The 17,500-nt window shown below is 39.1% G+C and overlaps 3 protein-coding genes across 6 annotated transcripts in view; 1 reads left to right on the forward strand and 2 right to left on the reverse strand.

Annotated features, from left to right (window-relative positions):
• Window positions 1–13,585, reverse strand: part of LOC111329288 (AFG2-interacting ribosome maturation factor) — a 14,067-nt gene extending 482 nt beyond the window's left edge. The window contains exons 1-5 of one of the 2 annotated variants that reach the window (XM_088758733.1): window positions 13,444–13,585; window positions 5,226–5,302; window positions 4,159–4,261; window positions 2,036–2,154; window positions 1–1,123 (exon numbers count right to left, since the gene is read on the reverse strand). The exon at window positions 1–1,123 is cut by the window's left edge and continues 482 nt beyond it. In XM_088758733.1, the coding sequence (XP_088614859.1) occupies window positions 1,065–1,123; window positions 2,036–2,154; window positions 4,159–4,261; window positions 5,226–5,302; window positions 13,444–13,556 (471 nt within the window). In that variant the 5' untranslated portion in view covers window positions 13,557–13,585 and the 3' untranslated portion in view covers window positions 1–1,064. Of the gene's footprint in view, window positions 1,124–2,035; window positions 2,155–4,158; window positions 4,262–5,225; window positions 5,303–12,206; window positions 12,589–13,443 lie in introns of those variants that run through there. The other variant, XM_022933929.2, reaches the window with a different exon arrangement.
• LOC148733187 (uncharacterized) lies at window positions 7,953–10,763 on the reverse strand. Its single transcript, XM_088758732.1, has 2 exons — window positions 10,346–10,763; window positions 7,953–9,988 (listed from the first exon to the last, which is right to left on the reverse strand). The coding sequence occupies exons 1-2, from the start codon at window positions 10,465–10,467 to the stop codon at window positions 8,704–8,706; spliced, it is 1,407 nt and encodes a 468-aa protein (XP_088614858.1). The 5' UTR covers window positions 10,468–10,763; the 3' UTR covers window positions 7,953–8,703.
• The window catches only part of LOC111329278 (short transient receptor potential channel 4), an 11,568-nt gene continuing 6,719 nt past the window's right edge, over window positions 12,652–17,500 (forward strand). The window contains exons 1-3 of one of the 3 annotated variants that reach the window (XM_088758730.1): window positions 12,652–12,738; window positions 13,465–13,534; window positions 16,181–17,022. In XM_088758730.1, coding sequence (XP_088614856.1) covers window positions 16,210–17,022 — 813 coding nt within the window. In that variant the 5' untranslated portion in view covers window positions 12,652–12,738; window positions 13,465–13,534; window positions 16,181–16,209. Of the gene's footprint in view, window positions 12,739–13,393; window positions 13,535–16,180; window positions 17,023–17,500 lie in introns of those variants that run through there. The other 2 variants (XM_088758729.1, XM_088758731.1) reach the window with 2 other exon arrangements.

Here is a 17,500-nt window from a genome sequence, read left to right on the forward strand (position 1 = left end):
TAACTATTGCGTATATATGGACGTTAGGGTACATGCAAGTGAATTGGCGCAAAAAAAAAGACAATACCAAGTTCCTTTTCTGCTGAATCCAGTTGACGACGCCATGCTTTATTTTATCTCCTTTAGCACACATAAAAAAGGCGAGAGACAAACTGATGTGCTCTATACTAAGTAAGAGTCGCTCACGAAGTATGGAACCGCATCATGAAAATTGGACATTAATTTTGATTTCATATTATCATTTTTTTTTTTTTTTTTTTTCAGATTAATAAACTTGTAAAACTATTTGTTCTGGGTACGCCACCTACTTACAGGGGCAGTAAAGTAGAATCTTACAGATAGTTTCCACCTTATGTAAAAACATTTTAAACCCCAAAACTTTTAAGTGTCACCAACGTTTTTATCTCCACTTGATATTAGAGGCGTTCAATATCCACTTCTTATCAACTTCTAGTTCATTAGCATCCTTCTTTAAACCAACGAAGTTCGAGCAACGCGTGACCCTATTTGTAATAAACTTGCCAGTTTGAAAGCGACTATATTTGTATTATCTTGCGCAGACAATTCCAGAGTGCTTTTCACAGGGCTCCCTGCATATATTAAGTAAGACGCCATGACTGTCAGCGATTCCTAAAATAATGATTCTGCTCGCTACAGTTTCATGATGGCGGCTTATTCCAACTATTTCGCGGAGAATGTTTTGGAAAAGAAAACGACAAGAAAACGGCATGACATCGTTGATCCATGTAGTCAGCCCATGTCGAATACTTCAAACGTGAATGTAGTTTACAATGAGCGATATTTTGCGGCCAAAGGAGAAAGTTTCAAAGAGAGTAAGTAAAGAATTAATCTATTGTGTTTTATCCCTTGAACGGAAGTGTTCTTGCCTCATTGCCACATACACGCATCTCTGTGTTTTATGCCTTGAACAGAAGTGTTCGTTCCTTATTGCCAAATGCATGCAACTCTGTTTGACGTCCAGCTGTGTGCAGTGTCAAGGAAGGGACGAAAACCGTTGACCAAATGACTGTCGCTCTCACAACACGTGCGTATAGCTCTGATGTCTAAACGTTTTGCTCTCCACCTCTACTTGCAAGGAATACTGCCACCGGCTCCATGATATCTAATAATGCAGACATAAATGGGATGAGGGTGAGAAAAAAGATTCATGAGTTATTTTCAAAGTGAGGATGTTGTAATGTCAAGGGCGTAGCTAGGGGGGTCCTGGGGTGCCCGTGACCCCCCCCCCCCCTTGGTAGGCCTTCTTTTGACCAAACAACCTACAATATTCAGGTGGTGAAAACGCCATAACAATATCTTGGCCTGCCCACTATACTCTCACTGCTCATCCCAAAACTGTAACATTAAGTAAAACATGCAATGCGTGGAGGTCGACATGACAATCTGGTGAGTAGCCTCTGTGACCCCCCCTTTGAAAAATCCTGGCTACGCCCCTGATTGTATACTACTTAAAGGAGAGTTTGGTCGAGTGCAACTTCACATGCATCATATTGCACCCAGCAACACTTGGTAATGGAAATGATGCACCTCACGCTCGGTGTAAGCACCAATCATGATTAGGGTTCTGAAAGAGGGGAATCAGCCACACACAGGTCTGACTTTGAAAGTCACATACAATCATCTTGAACTTATTTGAATGACAAAAAGCTTTGGTCTTGGAGCATGGAAGGTACTGGTGTTATGAACCATATAAAATCTAAAAAATTAAAATTGGGGTGAAATTGCATTATGTGCACATCAACAACCTCTCACTGATCCCAGAAATGATATAAAAAATATTTATAACTGATTCAGCCGAACAGTGGAGTGCAGTCAAAATGTCATGCAACCTTGAAAGAAATGACTCACACACTGAATCAACTTGCCAAAATTTCGAAACGTTTTGTTCAAATTTACAATAATAAAGCAAAACGAAAGTAGGGCATGTAAGGAAAGTGTAAGAATTAATAGTAAGAAGTACACTGTTCTGTGAGAATATCCCTCCATCCTGCCTGTTGAGTTAAAGAATCCATACCCCTTATCTTGTAAGCATTCCTGTCTTGTATGGAAGTCCATTCCCTGATGGCCTTGTACACGTTTGTCATTGGTGCTGTGTATGTTATTCTCCCCAAAATGTCAACTTTGTCTTGATATCTTCATTTTTAGGTCAAGAAAACTGACCAGATTGTCTTGATTACAAAAAATATCATCCCAGTTATTACATCTAACATATTTACCTTTATGTTTCCTTATTACTAATTTCTACCTTTAATTACTGAACAATTAAGTTGCAACTTGATTCTAACAGTGTGGAAAACCAACAACTTGATTGTATTGTTGGATTACTACCTGTAGTATCATTTAGATGTATGAACATCGCAGTAGAGTAAGTGACAAGCTTCAGAATAGTTATACAGAAATTGACAAAAATGAGACGCATAATTTATTTCCTATAAACAGTACTATATAATTTGAATAACTTTTCTTTACATCATTTTCAGACTGAGGCAACTTTCAATAACTTCGACTATGATGCAAAGTGGTCTTCACTAACTTTGAGATAACAGCCAACAAGGTTTTTCAAATATTCTCTGAGAAAGGATATTACACAAGCCTTCCTATAGCTTCTTTTCAGCAATGGTGTTAGTCAAAGCAATCACAATTTAAGGCTCAGTATCAACCCAAATAGTACCAGGGGTACTCTTTATTCATTACCACAAAAATCCTTCAAAAAATAACAAATCCTCTTTTAAAAAGCTGATCAAAGTTGGCACTAATAAACATAAACCTGATTAATATTGTATACAGGTCTATGAGTAACCCACCCAAGGCAGCTAAGAAATTATATGCTCTAAGGTTGTTGAAACGTGCAGGAGTTATGCCAGAAGACATGCTTAAGGTATACACTTGTAATATCAGATCGGTCCTAGAGTATGCTGTGAAGGTGTGGCAAGACATTCCCGCATACCTCTCTGATCCTACCGAATCCATACAAAAAAGAGCCTTAAAAATTATATTCCCAAATTTTAGTTATCAACAAGCCCTAGACCAGGCAAAATTGTCATTGTTGGTAGATCGTAGGATATTCGTTTGTAAAAAGTTGATGGCAGAAATGAGGAATGAAGACCACCCCATGTCTATCTTGGCTCAACAAGCTATGACAAGTTCCATACCTTATCAGTTAAAGTGCACCTAAACCCAAAAATTTTTTTTCGCTTAACGAAATAAGCTTATTTTTTGGAGTATTTCTGTGCAAAAATTTTTTAATTTGCTTAAATCTTAAATTTTCTGTGCCTAGTCAAAATATGGAAAATCGGCCGCCATCTTGCCCCACGACCGAGTTTAAAGAGGAATGGCTCTAGCGGATAATGTGACGTCAAATCGAGAACACGAAAGTCTGCTTTTCACACATTTTCACTTGTTTGGGAAGGTTGTGGTCGATATTGTCCGAAATATGCCGACCAGGTGTATTGTATGAGGAATGTATGAAGCGTGATACCCTCTTGCAAATTTCGCACGTTGCTACATCCTCCTACAACACACTTAGTCGGCATATTTTCGGACAAAATCGACTACAACCTTCCTAAACAAGTGAAAATGTGTGAAATGCAGACTTTCGTGTTCTCGATTTGACGTCACATTACCCGCTAGAGCCATTCCTCTTTAAACTCGGCCGTGGGGCAAGATGGCGGCCGATTTTCCGTATTTTGACTGGGCACAGACAATTGAAGATTTGAGCAAATAAAAAAATGTTTGCACAGAAATACTCCAAAAAATACGCTTATTTCGTTAAGCGAAAAAAAATTTTTGGGTTTAGGTGCACTTTAATATCAGGAAATACCAAAGCCACAACAACAATGAAAAGAACAAAAAGAGCAAATGACTTTTTTACTTTTAGGTATTTGTAGACTTAACTATTATTGTAATGTATACTTACTACAATTATTCTAATTCTTAAGACTTATTATTGTAAATAGACTTTATTATTGGTATCTAGTAAGATTCTTTTTAATATCCTTGTAAAATTACACTGTCTATACAGTTTTTTAACTGCCAGAAGTGTTAATAAACTATCATCATCATCATCATCACACTAAAGGTTTCCAAGGGGGACGTAGACAAGCAACAACACATAATACCAAAATTTTCAAAAGATACAATTCATAGTGTATTCTGTTCAAGTCACAGAGCCCCTCCAGTAGGTCTGCAATTGAAGGCCGAGTACAAGTCCCTTCACAAACAACAGACATGGGTAGATAACCTACAAAACAATCATGTAATAGGTTGTGCCCAAGTTACCCATAATTTGCCAAAACTTCTACAGGGGCAGTTTGGTTTTCAAATATAATACTACACAATTAGGCTGGAAAAAGGGGAGACACATTTTCCAAGCATCAATTTTTCTGAAACAGTGTCTAGATGCACATTGTTTTATTTTCATCAGCCCTTAGATGTAAGTTTGGTAATTAACCTTTTATAACAAATGTTACAGTACACTACCCTGGTGTCCTCCTGTACCACTACAAACAATATCAGAGCTCAAAATCAGATAACTTCCAAATGACATATGTAAAGTTTGTCAATGATTCAATACTCTAATCAAGGAAAAGGAATTAATTGACACGGGTTTAAACTTAGGATACTCATGTAATCAATGGATTGCTGTAACAAGTGAGGAACATTGAAATGAAGCTTACTGTCAGTAGCCCACTATTCTCATAAGTAAATGCAAAACTTTTCAGAAAAATGCGTCAAGTAATATTTCAAAAACGAGTGCGAGTGTTTCATTGGAGTTTCCAAATGTGAGAAAACTGATGAAAGCACGAGGCCGTAGGCTGAGTGCTTTTATTGTTTTCGAGTGTTTGAAAACCCTGATGAAACACAAAGCACGAGTTTTTTAAGTTGCTTCTCAATCGTGCATCATTACTTTTTTGCTATTGTTCTTCAGTAATTATTGGCCTTTGTTGTCAAATATTTTAGCAGTGTCACAAGTCCCTGAGGACCGTCATTGTGGGGTTTGACATTTTATCAAGCTCTAGGGTTTGATATTTCATCAAAGTATAGTGGAAAAGCCTCTGTCCAGTGTTTCATCAGGGTTTCTAAACGCACACACGTGGCCAAATTGGCGTATCCTGATTGGTTTGTAACTTGATGAATTATTAATGAGTTTGAGAAATATCTACCAAAAGTTGTACGGTGTAGCTATCCTTCTATGAGATACTTACTAGAGTGAGCTTCATAGACTTCCAAACTGCTTCCACAAAGTGTTGCAATCTTGTGTGACACACCTTTGAATATGTTCCTAAAACAAATGCAGAGACTCTAAACAAAAAGTCTTCCATGCATAAAGCATTTTAATGTTTACATTTACTACATGTATAAAGAAACAACTCAAACATGTATAGTATTGATATTAGTGTCCATTAAAACATTAATTGTAGGGAAATGTCTTTCAAAATTAATTTAGTTCTGTTTTATCTTGAAACAAAGGTTAAGTCAAAGTGTACAGCTGTAGGTCTCATAATTGAACTTCAAATGAGATGATTACAACTTAACCCTTTCACTCCTAAGATCTCATTACCGGTAGTAATTCTCCTTACTGTTTTCTATACAGTTCTGCTCATGTTGGTTTGGAGAATTTAGTATTTGAGCAAATAAAAATCTCAGTCCTAATTAGTAATTTTCTTCCTTCTCTCCCTAGTCTGCTTAATATTGTATTGGTTTTGTAAGGAGAAATTCTGTCTTGGTCACTTATAGGAATCAAATGGCTAACCATACTCAGCAGATTTCATGTGACAATGCCTGAACACTTGTTTGTGTAAGTTGTAACTAATATAATAGTACTCTGAATCCATTGTTATTGGTAATTCATGGGAAATCGGTCACACAGGTTTTTGTGAGAATTGATTGTCATCAATTATAACCATACTTGATGACAATTGATGAATCAAATACAATGTAGCATTGTCATCGATTACCAACATCATTTCATTGCCTCTGCTGGAAAAGAATTAATTTTCAACTAAAGAAGTGTCCACAGCCACCACTATCTACATACGGTAATTATATTAAATCAATCAGCCAATGAACTCTAACAATTCCCATGGCTTGTCTTTCATGTCAGATTGTAAACAATGGAAGAGAATTGTGGAGTTGGGTTTTTACCTGGACTCAATTTTCTTTTTGTTATCTCAAAAGGTAGCATTTGATGCAATGTTACAGTCTACAAACTGTGAAAGGATGTTTTTTATATGTCAAAATTGCCTTTTCAAGGTGATAACCAATTGAAAGAGCTAAAGTAATTTCTTATGTTTTTTTGTGAGATTTGAGAAAAAGTGAACTTGAAATGAACAAATAACAAGGCACTTTGGAAAATAAAAGGGCAAAAAGAATTGATAAAATCCAGCATAGAGTCCTAAAGTGTGACGTCACGTTGCCATGACAGCATTTTTTTCTGGTCTAAACAGTTTAAACTCATACTTCAAACATGGCGTCTTTATCGATATGCTCACTCGTTTCTTTCTTTTCTGGAGAGCGGAAATCGCTTGATCGCGGAGAAAACCACTTCAAATCCGACCATGTCCAAAGCTTTATTTATTCCAGGGGAGTCATCAAAGGTGAAGTCCAAGCAAGCATGAAAAATAAGGACTACAAAGTCACAGTAAGTTGCCAATTTGGGATCACAACACGTATGTTCAATTCGAAGAACTCCCAACCCCGATTTCACCTCCAATTTAATGTTTATATTGCGGAATATATATTGCAACTTACGTGTCTGTTTCGAATTATCTTTTTATCAGATTTATCTCGATGAAAACCTTGAAATAAAAAACACAGAATTTGCGAGTGTCCTCGCGGCGAGTTCAAGTGCAGTCACGCGGCAGCCATATTTATTTATGGCATCCATAACCTTAGCAGGACGGACCTGGAATGCCAATGGAAACGAAAGCGAAAGGCAGAAAGCGTACAGTCTGCAAGCCAGATGTTTCCAGCGCCACCGAAGAAGAAGGATTACAGCCCTTTGGCGCGTGATCCTAGCCGAGAAGATCGGATGTGGCTGTACAGCGAACTAAAGCGCTATGGCAAATTTACAGGGACCTGCTGGATCTTGAGTCCCGAACCACAACCTGCTACCCCTCTCCCGATCAAGACGATTGAGGATATCATTTACTCAGAAGGTTTCCTTATGGCATCTACGAAAAAAAAACAATTAGAGTACTTGATTGAGAATGCCAAAGTAGAGGAGAGAACCATAAATGTTGTGAGCACCCTCACGGCTGGCCAGCGAAACAGCCCTGCATGGCACCAAGCTCGTAGAGGCTGCCTGACTGCCAGTAATTTTGGCTCCGTCCTCCAGGCAAAAAGAGTTACACCGTCTCTTATCAAGCGACTACTTGGGGAATACAACTTGAGTGGAGTTAAAGCAATTGCATGGGGACAGGACAATGAGACTGAGGCCCTGAAATCCTTCACCAACATCACAAACTTTACACCTGTACAGACCGGCCTTTGGCTACACGAGTCGGGAGTTCTGGGTGCTTCCCCTGATGGACTTGTGGGAGACGACTCGGTGATTGAGTGTAAGTGCCCCTACACACATCAAAATGCGACAATCAAGGAAGCTTGTGGGCACAAAGACTTTTACTTGGAGGAGAAGGAAGGGAATTATACGCTGTCTACCACACATGTTTACTGGCATCAGTGTCAAGGCCAGATGTTCCCGACAAAGCGCAAATTCTGCTACTTTGTTGTATGGACCACAAAGGATAGTGTAGTTATCAAGATTGAACGAGATGAATCTTGGGAGCACAATATTACTATCTTGAGTGATTTTTACTTTCATCAACTATTCCCAAAGATTACCGAGGGAGAACTTTGAAAAGTGGTGCACAGATGCTGGACATAATCAGAGTGGGGGGGGGGAGTGGGAGCTAATGTAAATAGGCAGTAGCTAATGTTAAAAGGTATTTTTTTAAATTCCATACATTAATTTCTTAATATAACATTACATATTCTACACTCAGATAGAGACACAAGATAAAGAACCCACATTTTTCCATTTAGCATAGTAACTTAATAATAAATTACATTCTTCCTGAAAGCAAGCTTAAACAATTTTTTTTTTTTGCAACCAATGGCTACTGGTAGCTGGTAACACTTATCCTGGTTACTCAACAGGGCCCAGGTACATAAAACTTATGCCACACTTAAGTAGGCTTGCATAGCAATGCAAAGGGAAGGGGAGAGAGCCAAAACAAAATCCATGCAGCACAGGTTATTTTTTCTGACTACCTCTCACCATCCCTTAAGCTAATTGAAGTGTGGCTTTAGTTTTATACACCTGGACTCAGGCTCCCAGCTTCACAGACACAAAAGTAAAACCTTTAAGCCAGCACGACTTTCACACTTGGAACTACTGGACGAAAGAATTCCATACTGGTCACATGCCCCTGACCTGGATTTAGTTGAAATGACAATTTAAGAATGTCACTGGTTTTCATTATAATCTATTTTCACAGAACACATAGTAGTTTGTATTAATGAACATAAAGGAGATGAATATCAGAAAAATGTAAAACTGACCACATATTTTTGACCAAAGCTATGTCAATACCATTTGATCTGTTACAGTAGGGCTTCTAGTAATACAAAAATAATATTAAAAACTCATTGTACTATAATTTAGTTGAAAAAAAGTTCTATTCAGTCAAATTCAAAGTCTTCGCAGCCATCCTTGATCAATGGATACTGCAAATTAACAAGAGCTGAGCACAGTTGGCATAGCTTGTCAGCATGGCACCTCAAAAATGCTGGGATGAAGCCAAGGATGCGAAAACTCTTAAGTCTTGCATTTGCACGCTCTACGTGGATGCGACATCGAGCTATTGATTTTGTCGCCCTTGCCTCACTCTCTGTAAACTTTCCATTGTTGAGAAATGGTGGTATGTTCACTGAAACACCTCTTGAAACTACATCGCTGATGAGAAAACCTTTGTCTGCCAGAACAAGATCACCAGCACTCAAATGTTTACAAAACCCAGACTCTTTAACCATGACCTTGTCACTGACTGAGCCAGGAAAAAGATCACTAACATAGGTTATAACTCCATTTGGGGCAACCCCTATAATGACTTTGAAAGAGTTCATTCCCCTGTAGCTGGAATATGTAGCATTCTGCTGGGACATGAGCTTAGGTGCAGCAATTTCAATGTCTGTACAATCAATCACAATGCGGCAACTGCTGTACTCAGTGAAAGAAGATGGCAAACACATCTTGTTCTTTTCTCTAGATGGCACAGTTGTCATGATGTCTTTGAACAGGAGAGAATGCAGAACATGGACAAAAGTTAGTACTATGTTAGCAACAGTTGTAACACTGCATGAAAACAACTGGGCTAAATGTAGATTGGTATAATTTTGTTTCAGTTTCATCAGAGTGATAAATATCTGGTCCTCAAGTGTGATCGCCTCAACCTTCCATCCAGCATAATAGTTTATTTCACCCTTGAATCTTGAAACATATCCCACAACAATATCAAAAACATCCTTAGTGGGTAGACCTGTCTCCATCCGTATCACCTCAGGGCTCAAGCTCTTAGCAGAGTAGTGTGCACTATAGTAACTTGACACTTCCTTGTGTTTAGCAAGTTCTGTTGAAGTCATATCAAGCTCTATTGACAGCAGAGCTTCTTTGGAACTTGTCTTTTCCTCTTGTGAGCATTCAGTGGAACATGGTTCAGAGTTCTCTTTAATCTCTTCAAGCACAGATGCTACAGTTGGTAATTTCGTGGGCTTGGCAGACACTTTCCGTTTTTTCTTGGGGGTAGGTGTACTGGGAGGTGTTGGTCCTGTACCTGGCAGCAAGTCCAAACTATCAAACAGCTTGTGCCTGTTTCTGTCACTGATGGTTGGCATATTTTCTTTTCGCCCATCTTTAAAGTGACAACTGCAAAGTCGCGAATGTTTGCTGGGCTTTCTATCTCCTCTCCTATAACAGAAAAAGACAGAAGCAGTTACTATACTTGCGCTTAAAAAACCCAAAGTTTAGTTGGTCACATGCTTAACCTTGTAGTCTAAGACGTGAATGCGAAGCAAGTATTTCTCTGAGCTTGTTACTTAATACTAGTTAGTGTAAAAGCTTTGATACTCACAACTATCATATAGTTTTTTAGTAACTAAATAATCTTAGATCAAGACTGAAGACAAGGAAAGGCAAAGCCGCGAGAAAAGAAATAAGACAAGAAAGAGAAACAGCTAATCGTGAATCAGTTTGAGATAAAAAAAAAACAGCTATTTCTAATCGATGGTACAGCATCGAAATATATATTTTTCGAAAAATACTCACCTTACAAATGATATCCACTTATCATAGAGTGTTTTATGTTTTTTCTGGTCTGGAAACGAAAAGAATCGGCAGCAGTGGCTTTCAGATGTGTGATTGCAATCTGGATGAAAACACTGGCCCATCGCAAACTTCGTCTCCGTGGCGTTTTGACTCGAATTATTCCTCACCAGGTGCTTTTGTCCGCTTATTATACTCTTCAATAGTAAGGCCAAAGGTTATCTTGATTCTCTTTATCTTATTTCTATTATTGGAGGATAAAATGCGCTATTATAGCTCTTGAAGTGTTCGAGGTCAACGACAATGTGTCACGCTAGGGACGCCATATTGGTTTGTTTAGACCACAGAATTCCGGTGCTATGGAAACGTGACGTAAGCACTTTAGGACTCTATTGTTGATATGCTGCCTGCAAAATTCGCCAAGAGGTAAAGTTTTTCTTATTTCCGCTATGCTTACATCTAAGATTTTATGGTATATGTTTTTTCACTTTAGAATATCATGCTCCTGGAGTGAAACCGTCTCAGAGGAGGTGAGGAAAGAAAGATTGCGGGATGAGAGAGGAAGGAGTGGGGATGTGGAAGGAGAAGGAAAGAGGATCAGGAGTAAGAGAAGGAGAAAACAGGTGGAGAGGAGAGGAGGAGAAGAGAACAGCTGGAGGAGAGAGGAGGAGGTGGAATTAAAGAGATGAACGTTGGGAGGTCAACAGGTGATCTCAGAGATCATCTGTCAACCAAACGTTAGTACTAAGAGCCTTTCATCGAAATTATTACATCAACAATAATGATTTGCTAATAACTTTATCATCATCATCAACAGAACCTCATTGCCACCAGTGTCAAGGAAGCAGACACTTCCAGTCCCAGTGCTGTTCCCACAGGTGTGGGGGCAATGGGCATTACAGAGCCCATTGCCCAAATTGACAAATTGCCTGGCAACAGTGTCTACAGAACCTCATTGTCACCAGTGTCAAGGAAGCGGACACTTCCAGTCCCAGTGCTCTTCCCACAGGTGTGGGGGCTATGTGCATTACAGAGCCCATTGCCCAAATTAACAACTTGCCTGGCAATTGTGTCTACAGAACCTCATTGTCACCAGTGTCAAGGAAGCAGACACTTCCAGTCCCAGTGCTCTTCCCACAGGTGTGGGGGCTATGTGCATTACAGAGCCCATTGCCCAAATTAACAACTTGCATGGCAACTGTGTCTACAGAACCTCATTGTCATCAGTGTCAAGGAAGCAGACACTTCCAGTCCCAGTGCTCTTCCCACAGGTGTGGGGGCTATGGGCATTACAGAGCCCAAATTGACAACTTTCCTGGCAACAGTGTCTACCACACCATACAAAACTCCACCAACCACCACAATAAATGGTACACAAGCAGCACACTATACACAAGCACCACACCGTACACTTGGTCCACTAGCACCATACCATCTCATCATCCAGGTTACCATTTTCAGATATGTAGGTTTTACCAACTTTTACTATGAGCAGTTAACAGTGTCACTCTAATTCTAATCCACTTCGAAAGTAAATATGACATATGAGGTAAAAAATCTTACTCTTGTCAAGCTCTGCATATTATTTGTCACGTGTCCACTTTATGCTGGTGGGTAATAGCTTTGTTTATTACTCCAGCACAACTTTCTTAGCAAAATTACCACGAAAAATGAAAAATTTCCATCTTAGAATGCAAGAAAAAACATGCCCCCCAGACCCCTAATGTTATGGGTCGACCCCTCTGGGAAATATGTGGTATTGATTCCCTTCCTCCCCCTCAAAAATCCCAGACCTTTAATGGGGGGGTGGAGTCAATTGCGCGATCAATTGCAAGTTGGAACTAAATTTACATAAATTGCTTACATGTCATCTTGAATCTTTCCCATGATACCTTCTATTCGCTTTAAAAGCTTGTGTTGAAGTTTCTCTCTTAATCCCTCAAAATCACATAGAGGAGAACGTTCGAAAGAGGTTTTCGCACAAGAGCGAAGTTGCTCCATTGGACTGGTTAACGACTGAATCAGTTCAGTAGAATGACGCTGGGTATCCTTCCATAAATTAAGTTGCTTCTCAACTTCCCTGTATGAGTTTTCAAGTTTATCGAGACAGAGAGTTTCTTCCTTTTCCATTCTATAAAAATCAAGGATGAAATCTGGCTAAGTTCGTTTTACTCTCCAAACTGAACTATCTCTACGCTGTCCACCATGTTGAAAACGCGCGCCTGAGCTTCTTCATGTTACACAGTCAGCAGCTTTAATTTCAAATAGATACGTGGTGTAACGACAATAAAGTAATAATAGTAGTAACAGTAAGCGTGTTTGCGTGACGAGGCCATAGAAAGTTTTTAAAGGAGACTATCACTTAGATGATCAGAATCTTGCTCATAGACAAAGATGTGAGATATACTATCGCTTAAATTATTGTGCTCATCTATAACCCATCGTAGAGAATAGCATTTAAGCTGATTAGCTGCTTTTGGTTTTAGTAGGGGCTTTGTGTTTATTGGACCTGTCAGGCTATAATGCATGTAATGACAGGCTATGGTGTTGTGTCTTTGCGTATCTGAGTTATTCTTCCTCGTAATCGTTCCACTTCTTTCTACTAAGGTCTACTAGCGTCTAATTGGTAGCTTTATTCATGACTAGTTATGGAAGAAATATCAGCTCATTCTCTCATCACGATAAATAACCAATTTGTAGCCAGTTGCAAAAAGATTTTATTCATTACTGAATTGCGTACACCTACCACTGACGTGCGCTTGCGGTTTTTTTCTTCTTTTAATACATTCAAATTTTCTTAATTATTTTTATAAATGTTTTCTTTATCGCTTTACATATACATAAATGTGCAAACTCATGATGTATCTGATTTTGCTCCAAATAAGCTTGTTTCATAAAAGAAACGACAAACAAACAAACAAAAAACAAACAAAAACAATCAAAAAACAAACAAAAGTGCCTACGTGTACTTTTTCACCACACACCTATCATCACAGAGTTGACGCTACGCGTCAACCCTGTGATGAATATATAACTGATTGTATAATAAACCACCACCCTTCGCTTCTCTAACTTAATGTATGCAAGCACATTCGACTCACCATCTTGTTTTCTTTCGGCAGCGAGCGATCAAATGCAATCGGCGACCCTTTCCCGACACCAGGAGGAACTCTGAGGTAATCGTCAGCTGAGGTAAAGTGCATAATTTCTGCATATTTTATGAAACCTTAGTTTTCTCAGTCTGGATGATATTTGGAGGGATGTCAATTGAAAATTAAATCAAATACAAGCACGCGTGTCACGTACGAACCTTATCCTGGCCTAACTCATGAGAGATATTCATTCGTATCAGGTTAGAGCTTAGACTGAAATTGCGTTCGAAGATATTTTTTCCTTTAGTAAAGCTAGTTTTGATTCAGTAACGTTTCTTCTGTGCTTGCCTTTCTGTCGAAGGTCGAGTGAGGGGCCAAATTGTATCAGTCAAGTTTGCAGTGTGGTCGGTTAATTTGCGCAGTCGGAAGGAAATTAAATCAGATATCAAGCCTGCTGTAACAGTGTATAATTTTTTTTATTTCACAAAAAAAACATTGAAAGTGCGTTGAAATATGTGGACTAGCTAGTCGTCTTACCTCTCGATCTCGGACAAATCACTCGTTATATCAGTAATAGCACATTGTGAGCATACAATCTAGTACCGTGTTATGTCCTCGTTAGATTATGACGACCGCGTGTCTTACAAAGCTATCACGAAATCTTTGAAAACAGATCCAGGATTCCAAATCTCTTCCAAAAGCTCCCCCTTTAACCGCTAGAAATGTTTTCTTTACTAAGGAAGCCGAACTTTTATCGCAATTTTTTTGCTTTAGGCGACCAGCGATCACACTCTGGGTGATCAGCGACTTTGGCCTGAAGTCAAAAGTGTATAATTTGTACACATTTCTAGAGACCTTGTTTGTGTTATTTGGAAATGTAATCATAAATACACGTCGTGATTTAAAAGGGATGCAAAACTTGTGTGTTAAGAAAGAGTTCTGGCAAGATTTCTGTAAAACTCCATTCTTCATTATCGACATATTATCATGATACTTGGATTAAAAGTACAACAAAAATGACAAAAGTTGATCGCCTTTGCCGGACTACGGCTTCGTTCTAGAATGGTACTTGTAGGGGGTCATATGAAATCTTCACCCGCTTTCTTCTATGAAGCTAGTTTAAACTCAAGAAAAATGCGGTTTTACGCTTGCCTTTGAGTGAATATCGAGCGAGGTGCTAATGACTTCTGTAAGTCAAATTTGCTCTGAAGTCAGTCATTTGCGCAGTGTCGCGTTCCCGATGCCGCAGACACGTGGTGTTGTGCACCGGAGTTTGCCAGTATAACCACAGTGTTGAACTTTAGACAAGTAGCAGCATCAAACTCTTTATTCACTTAAGCTAGCAGTCTTCAGTTGTACAGCACAGGCGGTAAAAACTATAGAACGGATACATGAAGGTTCGATATAAGGAAGACCGAAAGACTACGAAACCAGAAATGATAAAAATGAGGAATATTACGAGCGTAACTTACATCGGATCTTGACTCCGGGGTAGAGAACTCCTAAACTCCGTTCGGCTCTGAAATGGTTTCGCTACAATGACTCCTCGCAACTGACTACTTGCTAACAGAAGGCGAATTTAGTTCTTACACTTTGACGCAGAGGTAATAGAAATGAACAGTGCTTTATGTAGCTAGCTTCGAGCGGATATTCGCTAGTCACGGAATAGAAATCAAACAAAGCGCGCTAACAAATTTAATAGAAAGTCATTGAAAGTTTCTTAGTGTCTTTCTGCTTAAAAACGGAAGAGTTACATAAGTAAAAAAGATTAGAGTTCGTATCCTTAAACGTGACACGCAGACAGATGGAATCATGGAACTAAAAATCAATCGACATCAAACCAAAACTCAGTACTTTATTTCACACAAAAATGTCGACATTATGTCTGACACTTCTAACAATACATCGTTTAGTTTCCTGAACTCTCGATCACTGAAGAAGTACTAATTACAATTTCAATACTGTCTCACTGTTGACAGTGCAAAGTCGTAGTCATGCGAAGACAACCGCCCGTCTTATGAGCTGGTCACGCAATGTATAATTAATAAACCATGACTCGAAATCTTTTACATGCAGAAACTTTTCTAACCACAAATAAAGAATTATTCTGGCAGAAGCCATTTTTAATGCACTTTTTTTTCATTCAAAATTTTCTCATTCTTTTATTCATCGTTGCTCGCCTTGGCTCCTAAACGTCAATTTAAACTAACTTCACTCATGCATACAAAGTAGGTTTGGTTTGCCGTGTCTATCGCCGTTCATGTTTATTTTCTCCGAAAGGGATTTTTCGACCCTTCGCCGTCGCACGAACCTCTGTTTGTACAAAGTACAAAGTTTGCTCAGTTTATGGTAATCCGTGAGACCATTGATAACATTAAGTTATGAATATATGTCATTCAATACTACCGGGGTTTGTTTCCTTCAAATATCTTTCGTGACCCACTAGTTTCTGCCCGTAATCGCGATTTTCCACTTATTCCAGCTTCGATTATTTTGTCTATTATTACATTCTCGGAGCTATTACAGTTCGAAAAAAACATACGCTGAGTGTTTTTTTTTTTTTTTTTTTTTTTTTTTTTAACGTACGTTTTGAAAGTAAAATGAAAATTAACATCATACCACGGAAACCACAGCACAAGTTTCTTAGGAAACCGGAAACAGGCGTCTTCAGTGATTAAAAAACAGAATGCTTTGTATGACTAAAGTATAAAGAAAACGAACAAGACGCTGTAAATCTACCTTTTAGGGGGTATTCATTCTGCAACAGCTACAACAATGGCGCAGACGGTTCATGCAGATGATGAGCAAGTGGAACAGAGAAAAAGTGGCTTGTACAATTGCCTTAGTAAAATCAAGAAAGAAGAAGACGAAAGAAAAGACCCGAAAGAGATCGACCAAGACAAAGTAAGGGAAAGGAATTCGGAGGATAAACTTGCAGATGACTTACTCGAAGCCCTCGAGAAAAATGATGCATCTGAAGTTTGGGATCTCGTTGAAACCAATCATCCCATCAAGACGCTAAAAGTCATGTATCGAGTTAGCAAGGACATCGCCAAGAAAGTGCGGAATAGAGCAAAGAGCTGCAATTTCCATTGCGAACCTCCGGAAAAATCATCTTGTATCGGAGATACTTATTCTCCTAGTGGTGTTCACAGCGTAAACGAGACGCAACAGAAAGAGGAAGAACGCAAAGATGAAGCGAGGAAAAGAAAGTGGATCAAAATACTTTCTAACCCTCTATACATCGGAGTTGAATGGCTCTGGAGAACGAACACCAACTGTCAATGTGAAGATTGCCAGGAAAATAAAGATCAGGATGCTATAGGAAATGCTTTACAAGATGCATATCTACTGGATAAGATTGCCTCTTGCGAGCATTACTATAGCCTGGAGGATTACAAGAGTTCCGTCGAAGCTTACGAGTCGTTCGCTGCTGATGTCCTGGAGGAAAGCACCGTGACTGAGCTGTACGAGATCATGGACATCGAGGGAGACGGCTTCTTACTCCGAGGGAACCCCCAGCGTCTTAGGAAGTTAGATAAAAGTCTGGGCCTTCTCAAGATTGCTGTTGATTATGGAAGAAAGAAGGTTTGTGGTAATCTATTCTTATAATCCTACTTAATTCTCAAACTACCCCATAGATTCATCATGTTAATACGATCCGCGCGTCTCTGTAGATCGGACGAGAAAACTATCGTCCAAAGCCTATTCATCCCACGCGAAAAAGACAACCACGTTCAATTAAGATAAAATTCACCATCGTTATTCTGGTCAAGTCAAGTAGCCCCTTCAGTGGGTCTGCAGTTAAAGGCCGAGTACATGTCCCTTCGCCGTGCATCGCATGAACCTTTGTTTGTACAAGGTACAAAGTTTGCACTGTTAATGGTAATTCGTGAGACCATTGGGTACATTAAGTCATATACATACATACATACATACATACATACATACATACATACAAACATACATACATACATACATACATACATACATACATACATACATAGGTTAATTGACCACTCCCCATGGGGGCTTTTCAGGGCCAACACCCTCCCCATCCCACCCA

Source organism: Stylophora pistillata, chromosome 4 (assembly GCF_964205215.1).
Source record: "Stylophora pistillata chromosome 4, jaStyPist1.2, whole genome shotgun sequence".
In the NCBI taxonomy this organism is placed as follows: domain Eukaryota; kingdom Metazoa; phylum Cnidaria; class Anthozoa; order Scleractinia; family Pocilloporidae; genus Stylophora; species Stylophora pistillata.

What these genes read in the sequence shown, in the direction of transcription:
- LOC148733187 (XM_088758732.1), bottom strand. Translation starts at nt 10,467, where the DNA reads ATGGGCCAGTGTTTTCATCCAGATTGCAATCACACATCTGAAAGCCAC. An exon ending in AAGTGGATATCATTTGTAAG is followed by an intron (nt 9,989 to 10,345) that starts GTGAGTATTTTT and finishes TTTCTGTTATAG; the next exon opens with GAGAGGAGATAGAAAGCCCA.